This window comes from Giraffa tippelskirchi, chromosome 10 (genome assembly GCF_054371585.1).
Source record: "Giraffa tippelskirchi isolate mGirTip1 chromosome 10, T2T-mGirTip1v1.2.pri, whole genome shotgun sequence".
NCBI lineage: Eukaryota > Metazoa > Chordata > Mammalia > Artiodactyla > Giraffidae > Giraffa > Giraffa tippelskirchi.
The window spans coordinates 144,774,848-144,791,525 of NC_137284.1; the positions used below are offsets into that span (position 1 = coordinate 144,774,848).

General features: G+C 41.9%; 1 protein-coding gene across 3 annotated transcripts in view; it reads right to left on the reverse strand.

Annotated features, from left to right (window-relative positions):
* Window positions 1–16,678, reverse strand: part of DGKI (diacylglycerol kinase iota) — a 486,267-nt gene that overhangs the window by 242,465 nt on the left and 227,124 nt on the right. For all 3 annotated transcript variants that reach the window (XM_081533024.1, XM_081533025.1, XM_081533023.1), the window contains exon 7: window positions 1,355–1,426. In XM_081533024.1, coding sequence (XP_081389150.1) covers window positions 1,355–1,426 — 72 coding nt within the window. The remainder of the gene's footprint in view (window positions 1–1,354; window positions 1,427–16,678) is intronic.

The following is a 16,678-nucleotide window of genomic DNA, read 5'->3' on the forward strand; positions in this document are numbered from 1 at the left end:
CCACCACCGTAATCTGTCTTAAATGGTTTTGTATTTTCAGTCCTTGAAAAATCAACTTCTACAACGTGGGACCCTAGAAAACTGAACGATACATGTGCTGTGCTTAGTGGCTTAGTTGTGTCTGACCCTGCAACCCTATTGGACTGTAGCCCGCCAGGTTTTTGTCCATGGGGATTTTCCAGCCAAGAATACTGGAGTGGGTTGCCATGCCCTCCTCCAGGGGATCTTTCTGACCAATGCACTCCATGTCTCTTGCGTTGGCAGGTGGATTCTTTACCCCTAAGCCACCTGGACGTCTGAAGTTTATCTGCACAGCCTTAACCCTTAAGCTTAAACAGCACAGCCCTTTATTTCCAGGTTGGCTGTGCAGTGAGGGGACAATATATCCCAATTACACAGTCATTTAAAAGAACCAGTGAATTGAGAGATTAGAGCAGGGGTCCAAATTGTTTCTATAAAAGGACTGGATAGTAAATATTTTAGTCTTATGAGGCCATATTGTTTCTGCTGCATTATTCAACTCTGCTGCTGGAGCAAAAAAGTAGCCAGAGACAACACATAAAGGATGGGCATGGCTGCGTTCCAATAAAACTTCAGTTACAAAAACAGGCAGCAGTCAGATTTGGTTTACAGGCCATAGTTTGCCAACTTGTGAGTCAGAGTCTACATTGTCTAGCTAAAGAAAAAAAAATACGTTCAAAAACCAAAAAAAAATGAACCATCTGGTTGGGACAGAGCTGTTAAAGAATGAAAAAAAGAGAAGAGAGGAAAAGTAAAAAGGGAAATTATCACTGGATCCATATGAGTATCCATGTTCAAATGTAAGAAAGAGTAACATTTCAATGAGCATACAGCCAACTAAAACAACATCCAAACCTACGGAAGAATATAAGCCCACTCTAATCCTAACACAGTCCCATTAAGAAAAAAAATTCACCCACATCAAAAACAGAAGAACCAAGATGTCTGAATTGCTTTGTCAGAGGGATTATCTAAGTTGCAACTTCCTCCTATACAAGTCATCATCAATAACCTAGTGTACTACAGGGCAAGTGGCCTCGGAGTGAAAATCCCTCAATTCTAGACTCAGAGATAGAAGCAGGAGGGGATTTTCCGACCTGTGATTCCAGGCTTCAGTGTACATAAATAAAGGGGTTAATTTCTAGTTTCTCGCAGCTCATTTATCCTATGGTTCTATAGCTCTAATCTGTCTTTCTTCCTCCACAGATCCTATGAGAGAAATAATACATAAATTAGGATAACGTTCCACTTACAGACAGGAACTCCAGCAATGACATAATTCTATTTTGAGAAAACAGGAGCCCACTTTGTTTTATTTTAACCCCAAACTTACCGCCTGCTTGCACCAGGAACAGCTGATAGCCACAATCTCTTTACTGTGGAAGGAGAATTTTTGCTGGAAGCCCTAGAATATTAGAACAAGAGACAGAGAATTAAAACCACTTCCAACTGAGCATCTATCTGCCCTCCTGAAGTCCAATGAAGTCAGTAAGGCCAGGCTTAAGGGAACTGAGACAGCAAATGCCACAGTGGGCACTTATATCTCCACCTTCTACCACCTTTCCTATCATCAAATTCTCTAAAGTGTGAGAGAGGAGGCGCCAGTATTCACTTTACCACTAACACTCAAAGTCAGCCACAAAAATTTCTTTGACCGCACTGTGTGGCATGTGGGATCTTAGTTCCCTAACCATGGATCGAACCTGCACCCCCTGCATTGAAAGGCAGAGTCTTAACCACTGGGCTGCCAGCTGCTGCTGCTGCTGCTAAGTCGCTTCAGTCGTGTCCAACTCTGCGCGACCCCATAGACGGCAGCCCAACAGGCTCCACCATCCCTGGGATTCTCCAGGCAAGAACACTGGAGTGGGTTGCCATTTCCTTCTCCAATGCATGAAAGTGAAAAGTGAAAGTGAAGTCGCTCAGTCATCTCTGACTCCTAGCGACCCTATGGACTGCAGCCTACCAGGCTCCTCCATCCATGTGATTTTCCAGGGAAGTCCCCAAATCATTGCCCCCTCCGCCAACTAAATGAGGTTCTGATGCATTTTTAGTTTAAGTTAAAAAGAGGCCTCTATTGGAAAAGACCCTGACGCTGGGAAAGATTGAGGGCAGGAAGAGAAGGGGACGACAGAGGATGAGATGGTTGGATGGCACCACCGACTCAATGGACATGGGTTTGGGTGGACTCCGGGAGTTGGTGATGGACAGGGAGGCCTGGCGTGCTGCGGTTCATGGGGTCACAGTCGGACACGACTGAGTGACTGAACTGAACTGATTGGTTCATGTGATTTTTTTTTTAACAGTGGTTATCCATCTCAGAGGTCCTATACAACCTTACCATCGAGAAGCCACAAAGAGAGAAATGAAGCAGGAGACAGTCAGGTGACCTAGAAGTGAGAGTCTGGGAGATGTCCAGGGGTGAAGAAGGAAATTCAAACACTCTCATCATCCCCTTGGGATGTCAGGACTCAAAACAAGCAGCTTTCAATTTCCATTTTTTGCCAGCAAATGGCAATGAGATTAATGGAATAGCAAACACAATCCTCTTAATGAACAAACAGAATTACTTTTCCATCAAGGAAAGAAGAGATGCTTTTTGGCTGCTGTTGTCCCTAAATAATTACCAGAGAGAAGTACGCAGTAACTCTCAAGGAAATTTTTTTAAGCTTTCCCAAAGCTCACCCATTTTATCTGCCTGTGAAATCTAAGCCAAACAAACTAATGCAGATTAATGACCAAAAACTCTTAAAGCTTTTTGTTTTAAGTGACCCAAAGCAAACAGCAAGATGTGATGGGCAGGAAAGCTTTAAAGGCACAAGCTGCATGTCTTGCTTAATGTGTACAGATAACTTTGAGTTCAAAGAAAGTCAATTCACACATTATTAAAAGAAGTCCTAGCAGCATTTCTGCAGTCCCCGTAATTCCTACCTGTCTGCATCATTTTATATACTAATGAGCATTTCCTCCTTTGTGGTCCTCTGGCCTCTCCTGATTTCCTAAAACACATCCCAATTCTCCTCCCTCCTCTCCATCTCCTGCACGTGGACAGGAGACTGGGACCAGGGTCAAACCTCAGTGCTCTGCATTTCCACCTTGAATCCTTCTCTTTTTTGTCCAACCTCAAATTTCACTCAAGAAACATGACCTCTTCTTAACATCGGACTTTCCTGGATTTCGAAAAGTTTCTCCATCAATATCCCTTTCTCAACAACTTAAGCAATTATAGAATTGCTCAGTGTGGAGGCATTCACAAAACAAGCATGAGTGTGCTATCCTCACAAAAGCCTGCTTGCAGTGTGGGTCCTTGGCTAGCATTTAGGAACTGGAATTTCAGGAGGGGTCCCCCAGTTTCCAGAACAGTTGAGGGTGGCTCACTGTGCCTGAATTGTTGGTACAAATACCCTGGTGTATGAACACCTGTCTTCCTTCTGGGAGTCTGGAGGCTGGGTCTGTGCTGGGCAGGGGGTGATTATGTCACCAGCCCCCCAAGAAAAATCTGACCCCCAAGTCTCAGATGAGACCCAGTAGACAGTCTTTCATACAAGTTGTCACAATTTGTGTTGGAAAAATTAAGTGCATCCTTCGCAACTGTCAGAAGACTTTTGGCCCTTTACACTTGGTTTCCGCAGGACCTTATCCCATGTTCTTTCCTCTGGTGACTCTACTTTGTAGCTGCTTTAATAAATCACAGCTGTGAGTAATATTTTCCGAATAGCTCAGTTGGTAAAGAATCTGCCTGCAATTCAGGAGACCCCGGTTCGATTCCTGGGTTGGGAAGATCCGCTGGAGAAGGGATAGGCTACCCACTCCAGTATTCTTGGGCTTCCCTTGTGGCTCAGCTGGTGAAGAATCTGCCTGCAATGTGGGAGACCTGGGTTCAATCCCTGGGTTGGGAAGAGTTCCTGGAGAAGCGAATATACTCTGAGCCCAATGAGCCCTCTTAGTGAATAACCGAAACTGGTCACCAAACATACTCATCCCACCCACCCCCACAAACAACGAGTCTTGATATTCTCATTGACAGAGGCGACATAGCATTTCCTCAGGAAAGGATGCACTTCTGTAAAACAAACATGGACAGAATTATTAGGACAGGTTGGCATCCACAGGTTTACTGCTGTACCGGTCAGCCACGACCCGCACAGTCCCTGGCACCTGAGTGTTATTACTGCCTAACAGAAATAGTTTATGAGCATGTGTATACTAAAGTGGAATTATAAGTTCTCTGGGAGAAGTCCTTGTAATATTTCTTAATAAATCTCTACAACTTAGCATAGGCATGGCAGGAATATTTTCTGATTACTTGAACAAGAAAGTCACTGCTACCACACTGTGCTGCTGCTGCTGCTGCTAGGTCGCTTCAGTCGTGTCCGGCTCTGTGCGACCCCATAGACATCAGCCCACTAGGCTCCCCCGTCCCTGGGATTCTCCAGGCAAGAATACTGGAGTGGGTTGCCATTTCCTCCTCCAGTGCATGAAAGTGAAAAGTGAAAGTGAAGTTGCTCAGTCGTGTCTGACTCTTCACGACCCCATGGGCTGCAGCCTACCAGGCTCCTCTGTCCATGGGATTTCCCAGGCAAGAGTACTGGAGTGGGGTGCCATTGCCTTCTCTGACCACACTGTGACCCAACGACAAAGTTCATGCTATCCAGATTTTAAAACCCTAACCCAAAACACCTGAAAATATGCCCCTCCTCACTAAACTCTCCTCCAATGGCTACAGACACGGCAAATCACTTAACCCTTCTGTCTTCTTCCTTCATCCATCTGGAAGTGGTTATAAAAATACAAACCTCTCCAACACCACTGAGTAGTTATAAGCATCCAATAAAGCAATGCATTTGAAAAGTCCTTTATAACACAGTATTTGGAAAAGTCACAGATGCTGGGAAGGATTGGGGGGAGGAGGAGAAGGGGATGACAGAAGATGAGATGGCTGGATGGCATCACCAACTCGATGGACATGAGTTTGGATAAACTCCAGGAGCTGGTGATGGACAGGGAGGCCTGGCGTGCTGCAATTCATGGGGTCGCAAAGAGTCAGACATGACTGAGCGACTGAACTGAACTGAGCTGAACTGCTGGAACCTCTTCTAAATTCTTGCTAACAAAGTCCTCCAGTATCATATGTGTGACTAGCAATGCTCCATTCAATTGTATTAGCCCAGTTCTCTATTTACCATTGGCTTTCTGACTTCGGGGAGAAATGGATCCAGTCCAGTATGGCCCTGACTGCCTGGATGATAGCAGAAACAAACCACCAGGCCAGCCACAACTGGGGCGCTGGGTGCTGCGTTTATGCCGAGTTGTGGTGGGTCCCTTGGAAATGAGCCGAGTGGCAATTTGCTCTCTGTTTCAGACTCACCTCTGGCATAGTCACAGTGGCCATGGCTTCAGGGTTACTATCTAACATAAAGACCTAAGTAGAACACCCTGGCAATGCCAAAGAATGCTCAAACTACCGCACAATTGCACTCATCTCACACGCTAGTAAAGTAAGGCTCAAAATTCTCCAAGCCAGGCTTCAACAGTACGTGAATCAGGAACTTCTTGATGTTCAAGCTGGTTTTAGAAAAGGCAGAGGAACCAGAGATCAAATTGCCAACATCCGTTGGATCATCAAAAAAGCAAGAGAGTTCCAGAAAAACATCTACTTCTGCTTAATTGACATAAAGGCCTTTATGCCAAAGCCTTTGTGTGGATCACAATAAACTGTGGAAAATTCTGAAATAGATGGGAATACCAGACCATCTGACCTGCCTCTTGAGAAATCTGTATGCAGGTCAGGAAGCAACAGCTAGAACTGGACATGGAACAACAGACTGGTTCCAAATAGGGAAAGGAGTACATCAAGGCTATATGTTGTCACCCTGCTTATTTAACTGATACACAGAGTACATCATAAGAAACTCTGGGCTGGATGAAGCACAAGCTGGAATCAAGATTGCTGGGCGAAATATCAATAACCTCAGATATGCAGATGACACCACCCTTATGGCAGAAAGCAAAGAACTAAACAGCCTCTTGATGAAAGTGAAAGAGGAGAGTGAAAAAGTTGGCTTAAAGCTCAACATTCAGAAAACCAAGATCATGGCATCTGGTCCCATCACTTCATGGCAATTAGATGGAGAAACAGTGGAAACAGCAGCAGACTTTATTTTTTTGGGCTCCAAAATCACTGCAGATGGTGACTGCAGCCATGAAATTAAAAGACGCTTACTCCTTGGGAGAAAAGTTATGACCAACCTAGACAGCATATTAAAAAGCAGAGACATTACTTTGCCAACAAAGGTCCGTCTACTCAAAGCTATGGCTTTTCCAGTAGTCATGTATGGATGTGAGAGTTGGACTGTAAAGAAAGCTGAGCGCCAAAGAATTGATGCTTTTGAACTACGGTATTGGAAAAGACTCTCACGAGTCCCTTAGACTGCAAGGAGATCAAACCAGTCAATCCTAAAGGAAATCAGTCTTGAATATTCATTGGAAGGACTGATGTTGAAGCTGAAATTCCAATACTTTGGCCACCTGATGCGAAGAGCTGACTCATTTGTAAAGACCCTGATGCTGGGAAAGATTGAAGGCAGGAGGAGAAGGGGATGACAGAGGATGAGATGGTTGGATGGTGTCACCGACTCAATGGGCATGAGTTTGAGTAAACTCCGGGAGTTGATGATGGACAGGGAGGCCTGGCGTGCTGCAGTCCATGGGGTCGCAAAGAGTCAGACAGGACTGAGCGAATGAACTGACTGAGAACACCCTGGAGCCTCCATGATCCCATGGGCAGGTTTTGGCTGGGATCTCAGCACATCAGGAAGAGTCAGATTCCTAATTACCCATTTATAAATGCTAGCCCAAATCTGATATTGTGATACCGATAGATGCCCTGACTGAATTTCAATTGACTCTGATTTTTAAGGGCTACTTCATTCATCACTATCCACAAAGAAAATAGGGGTGTGAGGTCAGATGAGCTGGAGCTAACTGACTTCAGAATTATAAATACCAAGAACCTTGAGGGAAAACAGTTGAGTTTTTTAGAATAAAGTTTAAACAACATTTATTCTGAGCAGCTAGAGCTTTGTTGCCTTTTTTTCTTGTGCACCCAAGGGCATACACCAAATAGCACTCAGTTTTATAGTCTTGGCCAAATCCAGGAAAGGGAGCTTTACTTGAAACAAACTTTCTTATTGTTTGTATATTTAACTGAGATTTGGGTGAGGGAATTTCCTGACTGCAGTCCCAGTCCCTGTATGATTTGATTCAACCCAAGAGTAGATACTGCTCTAGCCTCCAAAACTTTAACCACTGACAGCAAAATAAACCTCGCCATGTCCACTTGCATATTCAAGACTCATAAAGTATTACAAAAGCAAACCCAAGGGAATTATCTAAGGCTAAATCAATATTCATCTTAACACAGAGTATTTCATTTTTGTTCAAATATTCCCTTTCATTTTTGAAAAATGTATACCTCTTTTACGTATATTATGTTTAATATCTAATAAAATGTTCATCCTAAGTTTAATTAGATGCAAAGTTCATTATTACCAGAAAAACAAAATTGAAATTTTAAATTTACAATGTTTTAATTAAAAATTTAAAATATAACTATTATAGCACTCTTATAAACTTATCCAGTGGGATAGAAGTACTATAGTGATTTGATACTCACAACGTAGAAGGAAACTTTTCCCGTTGGAGCAGATCTCAAACTGGCTGTGCCGTTCCCATGCAACTGCTTTTAACCAGCGGAAGCCGACAACCAGTGATGACGTTTCAGCGTTTCACCAGCTGAAGCTAAGTAACTAAGACCTTTGAGCGACCCAGGTGTAGACCCACACCAACCAACCTAATTGAAAACTTTTTTCTAACGAAGAAAAAATTATGCTTGTTTGACCTTTGACCCACAGGCAAACTCACACCAATCTAACTGAAAACTTCCTTATGACTAATAAAACACGGCACTTGTTTAACTGATGATCCACAGACTTACAAACTGTCCTGTACAGAGCTTAACCTTCAATAGTTAATTAGCAAAGTCTCCATGAACTGATCTCTTTCCTCATAAATGCAAATTGTTAACTTTTTCCCGTCAACAAACTATTCAGCCTAATTTTCCATGAATAGGCATACCCTTGCCTGGCAATGCAAATCACTGGATATTAGACTAGTTTTATAATATGCCTTTTCCTTGGCTTTATCACAGTGTAAAAATGGTACCATTAATGTTGTAGTTTATGCAAGATTAGGATTTATTTAATCATAGAAAATCTAATTTACTTGAGCGTCCTAAAGCTTCCTATGCTGATTTTACTGGTTTTAAACTCACACATTTTATAAACAGTCAAGATTTTCAAAATGTAGACATAAACTGAAGTAAAACTGAGTTAAAATAAATAATAGCTTTATAAACTGAATTACAGTAACCAATTTTTCTAACTTCTGACGGTGCTGTAAATTATATGAATCTACAGTTACTTTATTAGAATTATCTTTGAAAAATTGAAATTTTTGTTCACTGAGTTTAACTATGTGGCATTAAGAGCTCTGAAAATTTATGTCCTTATTGGTCATAATAAACTCTCACTCAAGGGTAATCACTGATTCATGTACAAAGACTGACATTTTATTATTCCTCAATAGAGCATTTATCTCCTTTTTTTTGGTAATTACAATTTATTAATCAGAGCCAGTCTTCCTATTCTCAGATAGTTTCTGCTTTTTCTATTAATTTATCCAAAGGCCCTTGCTATTAATACAAGCTACAGGTCAAAAATTGAGTCTCCGGAGCAGGGGTGGAGGTGGGGTGGGAGGAGCAGAATTTAGAGCACAGGATTCTCAACATAATCCTGTTACCACAAACTTGTAAGAGTGTACGAAGTGCCTAAGGCATGATGTCCAGAATATTTTCATCAGATGCAGATATGTCATGGAAGTAGAAGGCTTAACCTTGTAATTAAAGTACAACTGAAATTAAGACCCAGAGGGATGGGATGGGGAGGGAGGTGGGAGGGGGGTTCAGGATGGGGAACACATAAACCCATGGCTGATTCATATCAACGTACGGCAAAAACCACTACAATAGTGTAAAGTAACTAGCCTCCAACTAAAATAAATAAATTAAAAAATAAATAAAATAAAGTATAACTGAAATTAAGCCTATAACAATGGGCACAAATTTACATTTCAGTTTACACGTTAACTATTTTAACTGTGTGTTCATGTTTTTATGACCATTCTGATTCTAGGATAAAAATGCTTGATACAGATATTTATTCAATACGGCCAAAACTGCATACAAAACATTAACTGCTAGTTTTATGTCTTTGTCCTGGAATACCAGGGAAGTTCCTTATACAAAAATATAAGGAACTATACCATTTGTCTAATGGTACAACTAGCTATAATTATAACAATAATGGCCTTCCATGAAAATTAATGTCCATCTCTGCCCCATAACTGATAACCATCCCAATAAAAATTATAACTTTAATGATGATAATATTCACCAAAGTGAAAGTCACTTAGTCATGTCAGACTCTTTGCGATCCCATGGACTATTACAGTCCATGGAATTCTCCAGGCCAGAATACTGGAGTGGGTAGCCTTTCCCTTCTCCAGGGAATCTTCCCAACCCAGGGATTGAACCCAGGTCTCCCACACTGCAGACGGATTCTTTACCAGCTGAGCTACAAGGGGAAGCTCGATAATATTCACCAAGCAGGCTGTTTTTCGGAAAATTTGTTTTTAACCAAAACTACGTTTTTTAAAAGACAGGATTGATGTTATCACAGTTACCAACTACAAATCATTACATATATTCTGAGAAGTCCTATAGTCTATAATCTTGCTGACAGTATGACATTCCAGGACATAACTGGCTGTAGTCTCCACCCTTAACTAATGGAGAAAAACACTACTGTGCTGGTAAAACTAATTACACTTTCTTCTGGTGCAAAATTAGACTTTTTATGTAACAGCTCCCAGACAACTGAGAAAGATACTGACAAAACTGCCGAAATTATTTAGATTGTGCTCCTTCTGGTTTCATGAATTTATGACAAAGAATACCACCATATAATGGATGCTTTAGAGAAAGAAAAGATTCTGCTACCTAGAAACAGCTTTGACTTCACTTTGGGATTTTAATAGTAAACTGATGGGTTTTCCAGCTGTCTCTGATACAGCAACTCTAGCAGGCCTATTTCTGTGAGATTTTGATTTCTACTTCCTCTATCACAGCAATTCTGGTATCTCTACCTCACTTAACATGGATTTTTTTTTTTTTACTAATAATTATAGTCTTATTATAGCAAAAAAAATACAAATTAGAATCGGTCAAATGAAGATATATATATATATATGTCAGTACTAGAAGGGTTTGAAATACATAGATATCCACTCTCCTCTCTCTACGCAGTCAGGATATGTAACCATCATGTCATTCTTAAATTTTTTTTTTTAATTGGAGGATAGATTTGTTGCTGCTGCTGCTGTTCAAGTTTCGAATGCCATTCTAGTGTGAGATCTACTCAATCGACTCTTCTTGCTAGTATCTAAGATGACCTAATAATCTTCACACCAATATACCCAGTCTGGAATGTGCAGAGGCCTCTCAGAGAGAAAAAGGAATACATCTCGAAAAATCTAGCTGTAGGATCTAACCAATATATACCAACAGGAAGAGGAAAGTGTGCATGGGACTGGGTCCTGGGGGTGCAGGACAAAGCGGGGCAGGACTTAATGTTGAATAAAAGAGAGTTTCTCAATGTGGGAGCATTCTACAACAAAGAATTTAACACATTAACAGGACCCCCAGACTATAGTGCTAACACTAGGATGCTAAAACCAATACTAGAATGGTGTCTGAAAATTTGAATGAAAAATGACTGTTAAATGAAGGAGCAATGCCAGAATTGCTGTGACAGAGGAAGAAGGAATCAAAATCATACAGAAATACGCAAGTTAGAGTTGCCATGGCGTTCCAGGGACAGGTGAATAAAGTTCTACACTCTCCTTGTGGTTTCTCTTCTGCTCATGCATTTTAAAGATTCTCTTTATTAAACACATCAAATTACATAATTTGAGTGTGAGATCTCTTTCCTTCCTGGACCCTAAAAGAAAGTACAAAAGTGTTAATCCCTTAGTCGTGTTCGACTCTTTGTAACCCCTTGGACAGTAGCCCACCAGGCTCCTCTATCCATGGGATTTTCCAGGCAAAAATACTGCAGTGGGTAGCCATTCCCTGTTCCAGGGGATCTTCCCAATCAAGGAAATGAAACCAGGTCTCCTGTATTTCAGGCAGATTCTTTACTGTTTGAGCTACCAGGGAAGCCTGGACCCTAACTCTTACACAATGTAGGATTATGAATGAAAACAATGTAACCCTATGCGGTGATCATAAACATGTAGTCTGGTGGTGAGTGAATGGTAAAGCAACTGAATCACAAGCAGTCTCATTTGCTATTCATTATATGCCACACACACTCAAACACATTCAAGGATTGCAAGAAAATTAGTCCAAATATTTACTGCTAATTTTTAAAAAGCAGAAAGTGAAACTACAAACACTCTTAGCTATAAACACTAATAAGCCCAAATGTTTTTAAACCATCAGTTTAAAAATTTGGTTTTGCTAAGTGAATATATTTGTTACCCCATCCCAACAGATAGACTGTGGAATAATCTGTATAGAAGTGTGTGTGTGTGTGTGTGTGTGTGTGTGTGTGTGTGTGTGTGGAATTGTTTAGAAATCTCTGGATATGTAAAAATGTACAGCCAACCATACTGATGAAAACTATGCATAGCACAAAAAACCTGAAATGAAGCTTTAACCACCTAGTCTGCAAATGGAAAGAGAGTCACTGGGTTTCTTCTAATCCAGGGGATAAACCAGGCTCCAAAGAAGGGTTATTTATTATCCAGCAAGGAGACGGATTTAAGACCACCCCATGCCACAATTGCTTGAGCCTGTGAGAATCCATAAGCAGCTGTATTATAAACACAGGAGATGAATATAACAGTACAGTATTGTAGGAACTTTATGTGAAGAGCTGGGACCACAGCCTTCTCTGCAGACAGCCGTGATGAGAAGCGCCCTGTGAGCACTCCTAGATGGTTGCCTGGGGACACTGGGTGGGAAGGGAGACACGTTCACAGCAACTCCGACTGCAGGGTGTCCAGTTCTTCCTCTGCGGTTGACCACGCCAACAGAAGGCAAGGCCAGGAAGGGGAGTGTAATATGACGCTAGGGAGTATTTGTCACAAGATATACAATGCTTATTGATTTTCTTTTAATAAAATTCCTCCTAATCTATTATGGCTTGAAAACTGCTGAGGGGGTGCCATCTGCTAGGCTCTCCAGTGAAGGAAGTTCTTCCAAATCCTTCCTACTGTTCACATCTCTGACCTTAAAATTGGCTGTGCCTACCTGTTCATTCTCTCTTATGCATACACATGTGCACATTCTTATGGGAAAGTTGTAGACAGTCTACACTAAGTAAGAAAAAATTCGTAAGCCCAAGTGCAACACCAGGGCTTTCCTGGTGGTTCACTCAGTAAAGAATTCACCTGCAACACAAGAGGCAAGGATTCGATCCCTGGGTCAGGGAGATCCCCTGGAATAGGAAATGGCAACCCACTCCAGTATTCTTGCCTGGAAAATCCCATGGACAGAAGAGCCTGGTGGCCTACAGTCTATGAGGTTGCAAAGAGTCGGATATGACTTAGCGACTAATCCACCACCACTAGGGCAACACTAGAAAGGGAAGGAGGAGATGGACCCAATGAAGGAGGGTCATGTGAGGGCAGAGGGCTGACCTCTTTTTGTTTCAAGCTGTGGAAAAAGCCTAGTAAGCATCTTTCAACTCCTCCTCCCTCCTCCTCTTATTTTTACCTCTTCCCCTCCCACCTTTTTTCCTCCTCCCCTTTTTAATCTATTTTGTCGCTTTTAATCTATTTTCTAACCTGGAAAGATTCCAGGCTAGAAGGGAACCAGTTGGAAGTCACTGTGTTGAATTGGAGGAGATATTACCAGTTATAATGGAGAGAGGGCCATACCCTTGAGGCTAAACATTGTAGCCTTCCAAAGAAGAGCTTGGTGACCAATGGCTGCAGTATATTTTCTTTCCAGGCACTGGGCAAACAACAAAATTAATCAAACTTTTTTCCATGTCTCACTCACCCTCCACACAACTTAGGTAGCCAAAACTTCCTTGCCTCCCTCTATTGTCAAAAAGCATACTGGTCAGTTCACCCCAGTGCTTGACCCAAAGGAGTCACATGAATAAATACACATGTTAGAAATGAGTTGATGAGGACTATAATTTCCCAAATTATCTTCCACTCTACCAAATCAAAACTTTCTTTATTGAGACCAGCTTGTTGTTGTTGATCAGTCGCTCAGTCGTGTCCAACTCTTTGAGACCTCATGGACTGCAGCATGCCAGGCCTCCCTGTCCTTCACCATCTTCTGAAGTTTGCCCAAGTTCACATCCATTGCATCAGTGACGCCATCAAACCATCCCATCCACTGACACCCTCTTCTTCTGCTCTCAATCTTTCCCAGCATCAGGGACTTTTCCAAAGAGTTGGCTGTTCACAGAAGATGACCAAAATACTGGAGCTTCAGCTTCAGCATCAGTCCTCCAAACAAGCAGTTAGGATTGGTTTCCCTTAAGATTGACTGGTTTGATCTCCTTGCAACCAAGGGACTCTGAGGAGTCTTCTCCAGCACCACAGTTCAAAGGCATCAATTCTTTGGTGCTCTGCCTTCTTTAAAGTCCAGCTCTCAGAACCATACGTGACTAGTGGCAAGACCACAGTCTTGACTATAGGGACTTTCTCAGCAGAAAAATGTCTCTGCTTTTCAACACACTGTCTAGGTTTGTCATAGCTCTCCTGCCAAGAAGCAATCGTCTTCTGATTTCATGGCTGAAGCCGTTATCCACAATGAGTTTAGAGCCCAAGAGGAGGAAATGTGTCACTACATCACCTTTTCCCCTTCTATTTCCATGAAGTAATGGGGCTGATTGCCATGATCTGAGTTTTGTTTAATATTTAGCTTTAAGTCAGTTCTTTCACACTCCTCCTTCATCCTCATCAAGAGGCTCTTTAGTTCCTCTTTGCTTTCTGCCATTAGGGTGGCATCAACAGCATATCTGAGATTGTTGATATTTCTCCCGCCTACCTTGATTCCAGCTTGTAACACATCCATCTCATGATGTGCTCAGCGTATAGGTTAAACAAACAGGGTGACTGTCATACTTCTTTCTCAATCTTGAAGCAATCTGTTGTTCCATACAGGGTTCTAATTGTTGCTTCTTGACCCACCTACAGGCTTTTCAGGAGACAGGTAAGATGGTCTGGTATTCCCATCTCTCTAAGAGCTTTCCACAGTCTGTCATGATCCATAAAGTCAAAAGCTTTAGCATAGTTGATGAAACAGAGATAGATGTTTTTATGGAATTCCCTTGCTTTCTCTATAATCCAGTAAATGTTGGCAATTTGATCTCTGGTTCCTCTTCCTTTCCTAAACCCAGCTTGGACATCTGGAAGTTCTTGGTTCACATAATGCTGAAGACTAGCATGCAAGATTTTAAGCATGACCTTACTAGCAAAGAAATAGAGAAAAACAATAGAATGGGAAAGACTAGAGATCTCTTCAAGAAAATTAGAGATACCAAGGCAACACTCCAGGCAAATATGGGCACTATAAGGGACAGAAATGGTATGGACATAGTGGAAGCAGAAGATACTAAGAAGAGGTGGCAAGAATACACAGAAGAACTATACAAAAAATATCTTCATGATCCAGATAACCACGATGGTGTGATCACTCACCTAGAGCCAGATATCCTGGAATGCAAAGTCAAGAGGGCCTTAGGAAGCATCACTACAAACAAAGCTAGTGGAGGTGATGGAATTCCAGTTGAGCTATTTCAAATCCTAAAAGATGCTGCTACGAAACTGTTGCACTCAATATGAAAGCAAATTTGGAAAACTTAGCAGTGGCCACAGGACTGGAAAAGGTCAGTTTTCATTCCAATCCCAGAGAAAGGCAATGCCAAAGAATGTTCAAACTACTGCACAATTGCACTCATCTCACATGCTAGCAAAGTAATGCTCAAAATTCTCCAAGCTGGGCTTCAACAGCACATGAACCATGAACTTCCAGATATTCAAGTTGGATTTAGAAAAGGCAGAGGAACCAGAGATCAAATTGCCAACATCCGTTGGATCATCAAAAAAGCAAGAGAGTTCCAGAAAAACATCTACTTTGGCTTTATTGACTATGCCAAAGCCTTCGACTGTGTGGATCACAATAAACTGTGGAAAACTCTTAAAGAGATGGGAATACCAGACCACCTTACCTTCCTCCTGAGAAATCTGTATGCAGGTCAAGAAGCAACAGTTAGAACCAGACATGGAACAACAGACTGATTCCAAAATGGGAAAGGGGTGCATCAAGGCTGTATATTGTCACCCTGCTTATTTTAACTTATATGCAGAGTACATCATGCAAAAAGCCGGGCTGGATGAAGCACAAGCTGGAATCAAGATTGCCAGGAGAAACATCAATAACCTCAGATATGCAGATGACACCACCTGTTATGGCAGAAAGCGAAAACGAACTAAAGAGCCTCTTGATGCAAGTGAAAAAGGAGATTGAAAAAGTTGGCTTAAAGCTCAACATTCAGAAAACTAAGATCATGGCATCTGGTCCCATCACTTCATGGCAATTAGATGGAAAAACAGTGGAAACAGCAGACGACTTTATTTTTTTGGGCTCCAAAATCACTGCAGATGGTGACTGCAGACATGAAATTAAAAGACGCTTGCTCCTTGAAAGAAAAGCTATGACAAACCTAGACAACACATTAAAAAGCAGAGACATTACTTTGCCAACAAAGATCCATCTATTCAAAGCTATGACTTTTCCAGTAGTCATGTATGGATGTGAGAGTTGGACTATAAAGAAAGCTGAGCATTGAAGAATTGATGCTTTTGAACTGTGATGTTGGAGAAGACGTGAGAGTCCCTTGGACTGCAAGGAGATCCAATCCGTCCATCCTAAATGAAATCAGTCCTGAATGTTCACTGGAAGGACTGATGCTGAAGCTGAAACTCCAATACTTTGGCCACCTGATTTGAAGAACTGACTCATTGGAAAAGACCCTGAAGCTGAGAAAGATTGAAGGCAGGAGGAGAAGGGGACGACAGAGGATGAGATGGTTGGATGGCATCACCAACTCAATGGACATGAGTTTGAGCAAGCTCTGGGAGTTGATGATGGACAGGGAGGCCTAGCATACTGCAGTCCATGGGGATGCAAAGAGTCGGACATTGAACTGAACTGGACTATAAGCATGGGAAATGAGTACAGCTGTCCAATGGTTAGCACATTCTTTAGTACTACCCTTCTTGGGAATTGAGATGAGGATTGACCTTTTCTAGTCCTATGGCCACTGCTAGGTCTTCCAGACTTGTTGCCATACTGAATGAAACACCTTGATGGCATCCTCCTTTAGGGTTTTGAACAGTTCTACTGGAATTCCTTCGTATCCACTAACTTTATTAATGACAGTGCTTCCTAAGGCCCACTTGACTTCATACTCCAGAATGTCTTTCTATGGGTGACTGACCACTCAGTTGTAGC